Raw genomic sequence first — 13,403 nt, 5'->3', positions numbered from 1 at the left:
CCTATATTTAGTGCATTGCTACTTTGGGCAATTTTACACTGTGCCCTCAAAAAGGTTAAAGCTTCTTCAATATCCTGATTATTTAGCCACTGCATTTCTGTGTCTGATATACAGTATTGAAAACAGCAAGTCACAATTTAACTGAAAAAGGTATCAAAATGTTTCCAACACTTTTAAAAGGTTTTTTGACTTTTAAAAAATGAAACAACTCTTTATTCTGAACATTCCACAAAATTACTTCATCTTTCTCTTGGTGTTGGTGCTAACTATAAAGCATAGGAGCAGAATTAGGCCATTCAGCCCATCAAGTCTGCTCTGCCACTCCATTATGGGTGATTTATTATTTCCATCAGCCTCATTCTCCTATCTTTGCCCAATGATCTTTGACCTCCTTACTAATCAAGAACCAGTCAACCTTCACTTTAAATATACCCAGTGACTATCTGTGACAATGAATTCCACAAATTTGCCATCCTTTGGATGAAGGAATTCCACATCTTTCTAAGGGGACACCCCTCTATTCTGAGCCTGTAACCTCTGGATCCAAACTCTGCCCCTATAGGAACCATTCTCTCAATACCCATTCTATGCTGGAAATTTTAACCAGTTAACAAAAAGAACAACCTGTTTACCTTTCAGAAAGATCATTCTCCTCAAATCAGAATGGAGAGGCCTAGTCTTCAGCACTTGTAATAATGCAACATATTCTAAAAGGATATTTGCTCAAATACTACTTCAATTGAGCATATAAACTCCTTACTGAGCAAGGTTAAACGAACAATAAGGCTAGAAGAAATATTCTAAGATATCTTGGAAGTTGGCCATTTCTCCTTTCACCTACTTTTCTCCAACATGCTGAGTGTTTCTAGATTTTATATAAAGTTCCAACCTTTGCAGCTTTTTTAAACATTTTCATTTAGAGAGAAAAATAGAAAGTTCTCTTTCCCCGTGTCTTAATCGCTTGGTTATTTTAAGGTGTCGGGTAAAGGAATGCAGGAAATTGAAAGTAGATCACGGCGCGGCTGGGCCACAGTCTCATTTAAGAATCGGATCGTTTAATTGGACCGAATGGTTTAGGTAGACAACAGCCACGTTTCCAACTTCCGTTAAAAGTTGCAAAACCATTGGTACATCGAAAGGAGCTGGCTCGAGGGCACACACGACGATGTCGGAAGCTTGAATAAATGTAAATTTTAATAAAGCGCCTGAAAAAGGCCAAAATAAACACAAGAGGCATCCAGAGGTAATAGTGGAAGTGACCCTGTAAGTTACAGCGGTGGCCAACGGCGGAGAAACCTCCATTTTAGAAGCAGGCTGTGGTTAATGAGGGACAATATTGCCTTGATTTGATCGTTTTGATTTGTAGAATTTAAGGGGAGACCGTTTCTTTCTCTCTCTCTCTCCCCTTGTGTAAATGTAAAGGGCCGTTGGAACAGCCAGAGCTTTTGAATATGAACTAATCGTTTGAAATTGAACGAGAGTGGTGTATTTTGAGGCCATGCGTAGTTTCGGATACTGGTTAATTTGCTCAGCGCACGTTCTCAGGATTCAACTTCTTCCACTTCAAACCGTGACCCCGTTCCTCACCCCACAGACGCGGCCTGGCCTGCTGATCATTTCCAGCACTTTCTGCCGGTAAAATGACGACTAATTCGTTCGTGTGCCTACTTTCTCCTCAGCCCTTTCTGACCAACTCTGCTGCCCGACCCGCTGAGCGTCTGCGGCATGTTTGTTTGCGTTACTAAACGCGATTACTCTGCACACCCAGACATCGCGGGTCTTGCTGCGAGCACGCACTCTGAAACTGACAGCATAGCCATTAATGACTATTAAATGGGGGAGCATTAGGGGAAACTGGCACATTGATATAAATGGGTCAGAGGCATTAATGCATTAGAGCTTGTGGTTATGAAAGGGCATCCGTTAAATGCTTCAGGGGACTTTATTTTGATGGCAAGGAGAAATCCCAATAAAGCTAGAAAGGCTCGTATCTAGCAGCGAACGAGTGGTTTTCTCCCCACTCCGTGCGTTAACAAGGCAGTGAGAGTATGCACAACGCTGGGAAATCCGGAGGCATTTTGCGAACCTGTCCGCCTTCTGGAGCAATGCAGCCACGAAGCGAGTGAGCAGGGGTTGCGATATAAACCGATGCAACAAGCAGCGAAGGCTTCCGAAAGCGGATAAACTGTGCTTCCCCCCCCCCCCCCCCGATAAATCTCCCTCCTCCCGCTCCACTGTTTCCTCGATGAATATTCTCTTCATGCAAAGCTTCCTTTCTGCGCACTCTTCATTTCTCGGTGCAAAGAAACTATTTCACATGTCTAGATTGCACGCAGCTTCTACTAATGAGACGTGAAGTGGCTCGTGCATCATCTTCGCTTATTGATATCGGCGATAAGAAACTTACGCCGTAATTCTACTGCAGAACTGAACCCACGACAGGCAGGTAAATGCCTCTCTCGGAGTGAGAATTAACAACTGTCTATTTATGTTAAAATATTCGTCTCTCGTTTTAAATAAGAGATACGAAGTCTGATTAACATGCAGTTCCAATAATTCCAAGTTCTCGCAATTAAAGGATTTGTAAATTACAGATCTTCAACTTTTGACTCACCTGTCAGGCAAATGGATTGCTTCTTTTGTTTTAAATTAAGTACTTAATTTATTATGGCGTTAAGACAGCCGATACTTTTTGTTTGTTAAAGGGTCCAGGTAATTCGGGCGGCATGGATATGAAGGCCTGTTTCTGCACTGTATGATTACACCTAATTGTTCACACACTTCCAAGCAACAGGGTTACCTTGGCTCAAGGTAAAACAAAACACCGTGTATCTCAGAATATGGACAATCACTTGTGGAAAGGTTCTGACTTTTTCTCCTTTAGAAAACGTAAATAGAACATCGCATCGTGTCATTTGATAGAACAAGGACTGGGCAACAGATTCCTATCCCAGGCTGAGAGACGTCCAGCCCAGCCAGTACACATTATTTATGGCCCCGCCAGCAGCATTACACCGTTGTATATTTAACCATGACGTACATGCACTTTATGTCAACTTGTACCTCTGCAGAATGTGTTTGTCTGTTAATATTATTGTGCTAATATTTTCTGTGCCGTATGTACTGTATTTTTCACCTTGGTCCCGGAGGAACGGCGTTTCGTTTAGCTGTATACATGTGTACGGTTGAATGACAATAAACTTGAAATTGGAATCTAGTTACAGGGCAATTATTCTGTTATTTCAGATAGGAAACAAAATGTGTAGTTAGAGAACAAAGAAAAAACACGGGTCTGCATTCTTCAGCCAATCACAAGGAAATGGTTATTGCCGACGTCTCAGGTTTTACCTGTTGGACTGACATTATTTACTTTTATTACATTGTTCCATTGTGGGGATTTAAGAGTGAGCTAGGTACAGGAGCAACCAGGAGGTTTTCAATATGATTTATATCTCATGTACGAAGTTATTGTGAATGATTTATATGGAACGCCATTTCCACGATTTCTCATTTCGTCCTTTGACCCTGAACTTCTGCCGAAAGATTCAGAATGACTGAAAAGCGAACTTGTTTCTGCTGGGTTAGCGGAGCCGTTAAATACAGGAAAATTAGACCTTAAAGTGATGAACAAGATTTCCAGTTATATACCTGTGTTCCATGGTGTCGTGTCAAGGTAGTAATCAGCATCACACTTATTACTCAGATTAGATTGAAGGACCATCCATTCTGCATATACTCCGTGTCCAATGGCAGAACTCGAAAGGAATTTTTATGACACATTCTTACAATTTACGAGGAAACATTTCACCAGGAGGAGTTGCAACCAAATATTGATTGCCTTATACCTCAACATAAATCTATTGCATCTTTCAGCGGCTATAGAAATAAAAGAGGGGAACTGTTTTGCACACAAAATACCCCATTATGAAGGAACATTCCCAACTAATCATGCGCACACAGAATCAGCTTTTGTGTTACACTGGCCGCTCGTGTACTTCTTGTCAAGACTTCCAGCTGAAAACTGGAAATGAAAAGGAACTACAGGCATCTCTTACAACACATTTCTAGTTTGTAACAGGCATTGTACCGCTTGCTTTTGGAAAATGGAGAGACAATACTTGAATTTGGCGGACGCAGCCCCGTCGATTTTCCCCACTTCTCTGCTTTCTTACTCTACCGAGGCGGTTTGTGATGGTGTGTTGCAGCATTAAGGTCGTCAGGTGCAGTATCTGTTCTTCAAGCGTGGACCAAAACAATGAGTACAGACAGCAAATCACAAGACACAGGAGATTCTGCAGATGCTGGAAATCCAGAGTAATACACACAAAATGCTGGAGGAACTCTGCAGCATGTAAAAGCCTTGACGTTTCGGGCCGAGACCCTGTACGGGCAGGTTGTTCACCCTCGGGTGGGGCGTCACTGTGACACCCTCTGGCAGAGCGCACTGGTCTTCTGGCCGATTGTGAACAAGAGTTCTACTTTGGCTTAAGTTACAGTCTTCGGATTACATGCATATCTGGCACAAAATATTGGTTTGCCTCGGCAGAACAGACCAACACAATCTACTGAAATCGGCGCAAAGTCTATTTACGACTCCCACCCAAAAGAAATCAAATTAATCTGCAACATTTCCTAGCGAGTGGTCTATCGAACACACTACTGCGTAATCTTAGCACATACTGTATCTACCTGCGATGGAAAGCTTCTGAATTACAGAATGAGCTTTTAGATAAATAGCACGTTACACTCGCATCCAATGCCGATTGAACACTTAAGCTGCATTACTGTGTAAAACAAGGCTGATTAAAGCAATCCTATGGAACAGCGGGGGTGGGTGGAGTGTGGAAAGGCCTGGGGTCAGATGTGAATTGCGCCCCCTTCCCTCACATTTACCTTGTATACTCAAGAGTTGGATTTTTAAAATGATTGGTTTAACATCACTATTCAAATCTAGGTACAAAATAATCACTACAGCCAACTTCATTCTTTTCTACCCAGCGCCCGTGTTGGGTTAGAACCAGCACAAGGCGGAGATTTTCCCCTTGTTTCCTGCGACTCTCCGGACCCTGCAGCTTGGACATTACGTTTCACATCGTTAGCAGCGTCTGTGCAAACTTGGTGGACGATTCACACAACATACAGTATCTGTTCACCCTCCAAATTTTGCCAAATCCTCTGACAAATTCTCCGCCCCTTCCAACCATTCACTCCCGGGATTGAGGTCCCCTGTACATGAGGTCGGAAGAAAAACCATTTATGAAAAACACGAGTTTCAGCGAATGCCGGAAATGCAGGGTAAAAAACACACAAAATGCCGGAAGAACTTCAGCAGGTCCGGCAGCCTCTGTGGAAAGGAGTAAACTTCCGCTGTTTTAGCCTGAGACTTCATGAAAAGTCTCGCCTCGAAATGTCGACTGTTTATTCCTTTCCACATGTGCCGCCTGACGTGCTGAGTTCCCCCAGCATTGAATTTATGAAACTCTATGAAACTATTTACTTACGGCCACATGTACCTAGCGGACAGCGAAAACTAGCTTCAGGAGGTGTACAATAAATGCAATGAAATGTACCTGGAAACTTTGTGCGGTCTTTTTACTCGCGCGCATATGTAACTTCCGACAGACATTTGAAACAAAAATGTTCGTCGATGAGACCATCTAATGGGTCAAATGCAAACAGATGCCGGAATCTGAAGCACCAAAACAATATGCTGGAAGAATTTAGCAGGTCGAGCAGCACCGGTGACGGGGGGAGGTTCATGATGCTAGCTATCGACCCAGAAAGTCGACAATTCCTCGCCCCGTACACAGATGCTTCTCGGTCCGTTAAATCCCTCCAGGAAATGGGTCTATTGTTCCATGAAACCAGCCCGCAGCTTTAAGTACTCTGGGGCGACGAAGAAGTGAGGAAGTTCTGAAACTATAGATAGCAGCGGGGCAGCTTTCCAGTCGAGTTCTGTCAATAAAACACCATAGCTCTGGATAGTATCAATGAAATTGCCTTTCCCGCACTTGGCGGGTCAAGCGGCGGTGTATTATGCAGATGTTCAGAAAAATAAAACGTGAAGCAAAAGGCGGCCGTTTCAGAGAACTGAGCCGGTGAGATGAGGAGTGAAAGAATGTTCTCTTCTGAGTGAGTGAGGTCAATAGATACAACACCAGCGAAATAACGCCCGTCAGGTTGATATCGGGAAGCACTTCCTCCCGCAAAGGGAGGTGGGCATTGCAAATCCTACTAAGGTTGTAAAGACCAAATCAATAGAAGTCCACAAGTGAGATTGACAGGAGCAGTTGTTGTGGGTCTTAAGGATTACAGAACCGAGTTCTAATTGAATACCAGCTCTGGCTCGAGGGGGCGAATAGCATATTCCATTTCTAGTATTTACCAATCGGGGGTGACAGCCTTCGGAGTGTTTGGGCCAGAGATCTTTCGCCGTATCAAAACTGAATTTATGAAATAATAATCATAATGTATAACCGTGACGTTTATACACACAGCAGACTTGGGAAACGTGCTGGAAATAATTAATTGCTGCACATACCAGTTACCAAAGCCACCAAACCTTTGTCTTTGTGGCCAAGTTTGCAGATGACACAAACAAAGGTGGAGGGGAAGGTAATGTTGAGGAAGCAGAAAGTCAGCAGGACTTGGGCAGACTGAGAGAATGGGCAGAGAAGTGGCAAATGTAATACAGTGTATGGAAGTGTATAGTGTAATTTGGTAGTAGGAATAAAAGCACAGGGCATTTTCTAAACAGGAAGCAGATTCAGAAATCAGAAGTGCAAACGGGGTCCGCATGTAGGATTCCTCAAAGGTTAAATTAAGTCAGTGGTAAGGCAGGCAAGTGTAATGTTAACATTCATTTCAAGAGGACCAGAATACAAAAACAAGGGTGTGATGTGCAGGCTCTACAAGGCATCGGTCAGACCACACTTGGAGTATTGTGAGCATTTTTGGGCCCTTATCCAAGAAAAGATGTACTGGCAGTGGAGAGGTTCCAGAGGAGGTTTATGAAAGGGTTGCACTATAAGGAACATTTGATGGCACTGGGCCTGTACTCACTGGTGTTTAGAAGAAAGGGGGGTGGGGGGAGGAAGAATCTCATTGAAACCTATCGAATATTGAAAGACTTTGATAGAGTGGATGTGGAGAGGATGATTCCTATAGTGGAAGGAGTCTAGGACTGGGGGCATAGCCTCAGAATAGAAGGACATCCCTATAGAACAGATCAGGAGGAATTTCTCTAGCCAGGGGTTGGTGAGTCTGTCTAATTCATTGCCACTGATGACCATCATTGTGGATATTTAAAGAGGAGGTTGAAATATTCTTCATTTGCAAGGGTGTTGAAGGTTACAGCAGAAGAACAGGCCTGAGGGAGGAGGGATAAATCAGAATGGTGGAGCAAAATATGGGGTGAAGGTCCTAATTCTGCTTCTATGTCTTATGGTCTAAATGCATCCACAAAGCAAACAGCATTATGAAGGACCCCACGCACCCCTCATACAAACTCTTCTCCCTCCTGCCATCTGGGAAAAGGCACCGAAGCATTCAGACTCTCACAACCAGACTATGTAACAGTTTCTTCCCCCAAGCTATCAGACTGCTCAATACCCAAAGCCTGGACTGACACCTAACTGCCCTATTGTCTTGTTTATTATTTATTGTAATGCCTGCACTGTTTTGTGCACTTTATGCAGTCCTGGGTAGGTCTGTAGTCTAGTGTAGTTTTTTTTAAAAATGTAGTTCAGTCTAGTTTTTGTACTGTGTCATGTAACACCCGTGGTCCTGAAAAAACGTTGTCTCGTTTTTACTGTGCACTGTACCAGCAGTTATGGTCGAAGTGACAATACAAGTGAAAGTGAGTTGAAGTGAAGCAGGGCAAGGTGAAACAGCAAGAGTAGGAATCGTTTGATTTTCCAAATTAACACCAGAAACTCCACATGCGCTGGTAAAAGCCATGTAACAAGTCTGACCAGGGACCAGACCAGGCTGATGCAGTGTAATAAAAGATGGTGACCTACGGAGCAATTAATGAAACTTAACGGAACTCCACTCTCTCGATGGTCCTTCCTGTATACTGTAGTCAGTACATAAAATTTAGTTTTAAGGTTACCACAAGAACAAAATCATTCAACCCCATCAGCTCCTTGTGATTTGGAAGCTCATCCGGATAGCTTCGGAAATGTCACTTATTTTGATTTGATATTTAATAATAATTAATTGCACAGTGAAGCATCTTTTAGTACGGTCGCGGCTTAGGAACTACGGCGTTCTGGTTTAATGCTGGCCCCGAGATCCAGGCCAAGGATCGAGACGGAGAATTTGAATTTCGTCAATTAACTAAATCTACCAGGCACTGGAAGGTGGTATGCTAAATTTACAAATGTCTATTTGGAAATGAGCTCAGCTTCCCGTTAACAGGTCCGGCCTACATGTAACTCACGTTAATTGCACCTGAAAGAACCGGCTTGTGTAATAAACCAGCACAGGAAATGTTTCACGCCTACATCTTCTAGAGGACGATTGAGGATGGGCCACCCAAACCCGTATTCTGAATGAATTAGTTCCAGCACAGAGCTTTGTGTATTGGGTACGCATATTAATAATTCACCCTAATGATTTGCTCTCCATTAGGTTACTGAAGAGGAAGGATTGATTATTGTAATGGCGTTTCTCTGCTCCCTTGCAAAGCTCCCAGCTGAGATTACAATTTTAACAAAATCCCATTTTAACATTCTATCTCTGATCAGAAAGAAAGCAGCTTGTAAGTGTTTCTCTGTGAAGGAAAATCCCGCCTCCTGAAGTAACCATCCTCTAAAACTAGCCTGCTTCTTACTTGTTAGCCGCACGATTTTAAATTGCGCGAGGAGTGTCGAGGTTTAACTTTTTTTTTTGGGGGGGGGGAGGCTGTTCAGATCCGCACGCTTCAGTTACGCTCTCCGTCAGCAAGGACGCGAGATGAGTGCAGTATCTCGTTACCAGCATGGCGGGAAGGTGGCCTTGTGCAGCTCGAGGTCACGCCAGCAGCACCCTCCACCCCGCCTTACTTGTTCAGATGGAATTCAATTCTGCCATCAGATCAGCCAGCTACGCACTGACAGCAGATTACAACTATTTAGCCAAGGTTCAGAGCATGAAAACGTTGTCTTCAATTTACTAGGCCATGCTCCACCACCGGAGAATGAAGACAGAATTAAACACTTAAAAAAATAATGCTAATTTGCTTCCTGGAAAGATGGGTAGATTTATTGTGTACACCTGCAAGTGGTTAAAGACAAAACTCATAATATGTTTAACATAAAATAAGTTTTAAAAGGAACACGAATCCTACATTTATTTTGAGTGGTTTCTTCGTTACTTTTTTTGTGGGCTGTGCAAACTGAACGAAACATATTAACGATTTGACCCATCCACCTGCCATTCACCCGCCGGTCTCGAAAAGCTCCCTCTCCCCAGATCCCCATTTTAAACGCTTCTTAAAACCCACTTCAATGATTTTGTTTGTTCTCTTTCAATAACTCCTCTCGCCTCCATGAGAGCTGGTCTGCGCAAAGGCCAAGTTCTGCTGATAACTCCACGCTGGGCACCTCCTGATGTTTGCTTAATTGGTTCGTCTTTTTGCTATCAGTCTCTTCCTCCGCCCCGTTCGTTTCTTTTTCCCCCCCCCCCTCTTGAACCTCCCGAAGCACCAAAACACTGGCTCCCCTGATTCTTCCTACCCCTGCACCCCCCCCCCCCCACCCCGGCCACCGATATCTCCAGCCTGGAAATGCTGGAACTCCTATTCTCAAATCTGGCGTTTCCTGCATTCTTCATGGAAAACGGCATTTTGCCAGGGGGTTTCTCAGGTGAGTGGAGTGATCACGCAGTTTATACAGAGGGACTAATCAGCCATGCCAATATAATCGAATACGCATTCGGTTGTAGGACTGGATGGCTCGCGGAGAAGTTACAGGGCGAGTGAAGGGTTAATCCATTCCGGTATACATAAAAAGAGATCATCACAGATATTGCGAGTTTTGCTTAAGTACGTCTTATCTCCCCCCCCCCCCCACAATCTGCAATTAAAATTAAAATCTAGGTTGTTACAGCAGTAAAAAGAATCAACTGCCGAGAATCAATCAAGGAAAGGAGGAATTCTAAATTGTTCACAGCAATCCACGAGTGTCCGAATCACTTCGCACTCGTAAAGAATTGAATTGTTTGGCACGGAATTGCCATCTCCAACGTGGATATCACCAGGTGATGTTAGGGACAAAAGGGGAAAGTGTTGAGCACGAAGGCATACCCAGACCGGGCACACCATGCCGAGATAATTTCACTTCTGTATTTTGAGCTCAGCCATCGTTTGCTAATGCCCTTGATGCAATCTCAAATTGCTGTCATTACACGGATCACTGAGGATGAAGGGCGACGATGAAAGCTTGGTGGAATTAGATGAAGGATGGATATTTTTTAAAAAAAATCAATTTGTTATCATGGAATCCACACGATTTTCTATTCGGCTGTTAGCAGAGGGTGTCGGCGATAAGGCTCAGGAGGCGGCAGGGGTAGGGGATCATTTCTGCCGGAGCTCAGCTGGCCCGACTCTGGAGAGAGGCAAGAGCAACGTCGCTCAACCCAGCGAAGACGAAACAAGCCCCTTCCCACTGCCGGAGACGGACGGACAAGCGAGCTGAGCAGCCAGATGCCATTTCTCAGCGGATATTATTTACCCCAATCCCAGACATACAACTCGAAGGAAAGATACACCAATGTTCTCTGCTCCGGTGCTTAACTTCCAGTACCGTTTCTACCCATTTATTTCTTTGTTTTCCGTCTCGGTTCCTTCACTCCTCCGACCTCCGCTGTCCTGCAGGAATTTGGCCAGTATTATCTTTTCGCTTTCGAGTTAACCTTGCTCTCGCCGACCCCGCTATTACCCTCCCTAGGTACTGTCATGCTGTGGAACAATACTGCTACGTTCTCTTACTTCCACGCTGAATTACTGTCACTAAATGCGTTCCGCCCCTCTGAGCTAATAGTTGGCCACATTAATTCAGGAGTGAGGATTTCGAATCTAATTTGACCTCAACCCCAGAAGGGCCGAACTGCCGGAAGACTCATTTTCTTTAAAGTTTAATGATAAAAGTGCTGGTCATTCATTTTACTGAGCAGCAGAAAATTGCCAGAAAGGTTTCAAAACACCGTTGAACTTTACATACGAACTGTCCTTGGAATGAGCATCAGAAACGACGACTGCACTAATTTTAGCTCAAAATGCAAGGACAGCGGTGCGAAGTTTGAGAGATTGTTACTTGCGTTGTAATGAAATTCCTGCAAATCATGGCGCTTTTCTCCATTTAACATCAAAAATATTTCAAAACGTTTTTTTGTCGTTATCCCTTTGCTAGGTATTGCGAGTGAATACTGGAACAATTTCGCCCCGGGGTAGCACCGAGTAGAATGATGAAAATATTGACCAATTATGCTAGGATCATTTCAGAAGCTAGTTTGTTCCTGATATCCGACTAGTACTTTTAAAAAAAACTTCAAACGGCGAAAATAAGAAGAACTGCTGGGAGGAGTGCGAAGGAGGTTGAATACAAGAGCAGGTTTGAAGTCGGCACCAGTGCAGTTCTTCAAAACAAATTCTGAACTGAAAAGATAAACTGCAGGAACAAACAAGTTTTGTGTTATGCTGCGTTTCCATGACAACCGTGTGCTGGTGTCAAACAGGGAGTATTTTGCGATTTGATTTTTTTTGGTTAGTTGCTGCCTGAAGAAGCAACAACAATAAGTACAACAGCGGCGAACTTCTTGGTCAGCGGTGAGTGGGAGTTGTTACACAGGTTGCTTGGAATGACACTTCATTCAGAGCGGGGTGGTAACTGTGCACTGCCGAGGTTCGGCATCAGGCCTCTACCGGAATCACCTGTCAGGAAAGATTCTCATTGGCAATTTCCACGTTACAATCGCTGTTGTCAACTTCAGCCCGGTCGATTGTCCACGCCTTTGTCCAGTGCTGTCCGTTAAAAGCGCACATCCCTCAGTTACAATCCCAAACATGTCAACTTCCACAAACAACTTGAGATTTTAAAGATGGATTATTCTGCACCGTTGCCCTTCGAGCCCGCGAGAGGAAGGGGGCAAGGTGGGAGTGCCAACTTCTGGTAACCGGACTGTCTACGTCTATCCCGCACAATCACTAGCTGTCATCTGAAAGGAGCGATGGTGTACAGGCAAGATATAGCTGCTCTTAGCACATGGAATGTGCTTTATTTAGTACCTCGACACAACCGGATTGCTCCGCGGGACACTAAATAATACCATTTATAATAAGAATGGAAAATATCCACAGTCAAAAACAACCTCTAATCTCGGCGTCTTTCCTTGTAATACAGTGACCGCGCCGTCAAAACCTGGAGAAACACTATGTTCTTCAATTATTCATCAATTACACTTTTAGCTACCGTTACTGAGGAATATCCCCATTTAGAAACGTAGAGTGGCGACAAGACCCACTAGCACTTTCCCGGGCGGCATAACACAGTCCAGGACCGAGCCGTCACACATTTGGAAGAGCATCCTACCTTTCCTCTTCGATCGCCTCCTCCTCCTCCTCTTGAACTTGCATTTTAGCTGGCTGCCCGGAGTTGCCGAGCCTCTGTTGCTCACCAGGACCGATGCCATCGCAGTAGGTCTGAGAACACGCTGCTGGTTCAGAGTGCCTTTAAATGCGTCGCTCTTTCCTTCGTCTCCCTGTCTCCTCCACTCCAGTTTCCCCTTGTCTATTGATCGCGAGTCACTTGTTCCCACCTCCCTCACACTTTCAGCCCTTGCAGCGCTCTCCCCCTCTCTCTCTTTCCTTTTCCCCTGCCAACCCTCTGTACCTCTGTTCTTCAGCTGTCCTCTCCTCACTAAAGCACTTGGGAGAGCGAGGTGGCACTGGCTCAAGCCGATATATAAGCGGTCCTCGGGCGACCCTTCAACGTTGCCACCTCCACCTTGCCCTGCCGGTCTTTGAATGCAACAATCCTACTTTCTCCTCTTCTATCAGTTTCTCTCTCTCTCTCTCTCGGCACCATACACTTTGAAGTCAATCGTACAGGGAAGCCTGTCTATTTGCTGCTGCAAATTATAATTAGATCCAATCATGACCGTCTCTTGGCTGTGACATCAACGGTGACCAGCTCCCTCCCATTCCAGTAGCACACCCCCACCCTCCACACACCTTGCCCTCCCCCACAGGCTCTCCCTGTCAATGCAAACTCAGCTCCCATTTGTGTGATGGATGCCCCGGAACTGACAGCTACACTGCAGGGAATAAAACAAAACAATTCTCTCCGAAATCTAAGACAACGTTTATGGGAGAGACATATTGCAAAAAGGGATTTCGGGACCTCCCCCTAATAACCTTATTA

At 44.4% G+C, this 13,403-nt stretch overlaps 1 protein-coding gene across 2 annotated transcripts in view; it reads right to left on the bottom strand.

Moving 5' to 3' along the window:
- The window catches only part of adarb2 (adenosine deaminase RNA specific B2 (inactive)), a 799,330-nt gene extending 786,281 nt beyond the window's left edge, over positions 1–13,049 (bottom strand). For both annotated transcript variants that reach the window (XM_073054839.1, XM_073054840.1), the window contains exon 1: positions 12,573–13,049. In XM_073054839.1, the coding sequence (XP_072910940.1) occupies positions 12,573–12,672 (100 nt within the window). In that variant the 5' untranslated portion in view covers positions 12,673–13,049. The remainder of the gene's footprint in view (positions 1–12,572) is intronic.
- Positions 13,050–13,403: the final 354 nt, after the last annotated feature.

Source organism: Hemitrygon akajei, chromosome 8 (genome assembly GCF_048418815.1).
Source record: "Hemitrygon akajei chromosome 8, sHemAka1.3, whole genome shotgun sequence".
In the NCBI taxonomy this organism is placed as follows: Eukaryota; Metazoa; Chordata; class Chondrichthyes; order Myliobatiformes; family Dasyatidae; genus Hemitrygon; species Hemitrygon akajei.
This window is presented reverse-complemented; position numbering and strand designations above follow the sequence as displayed.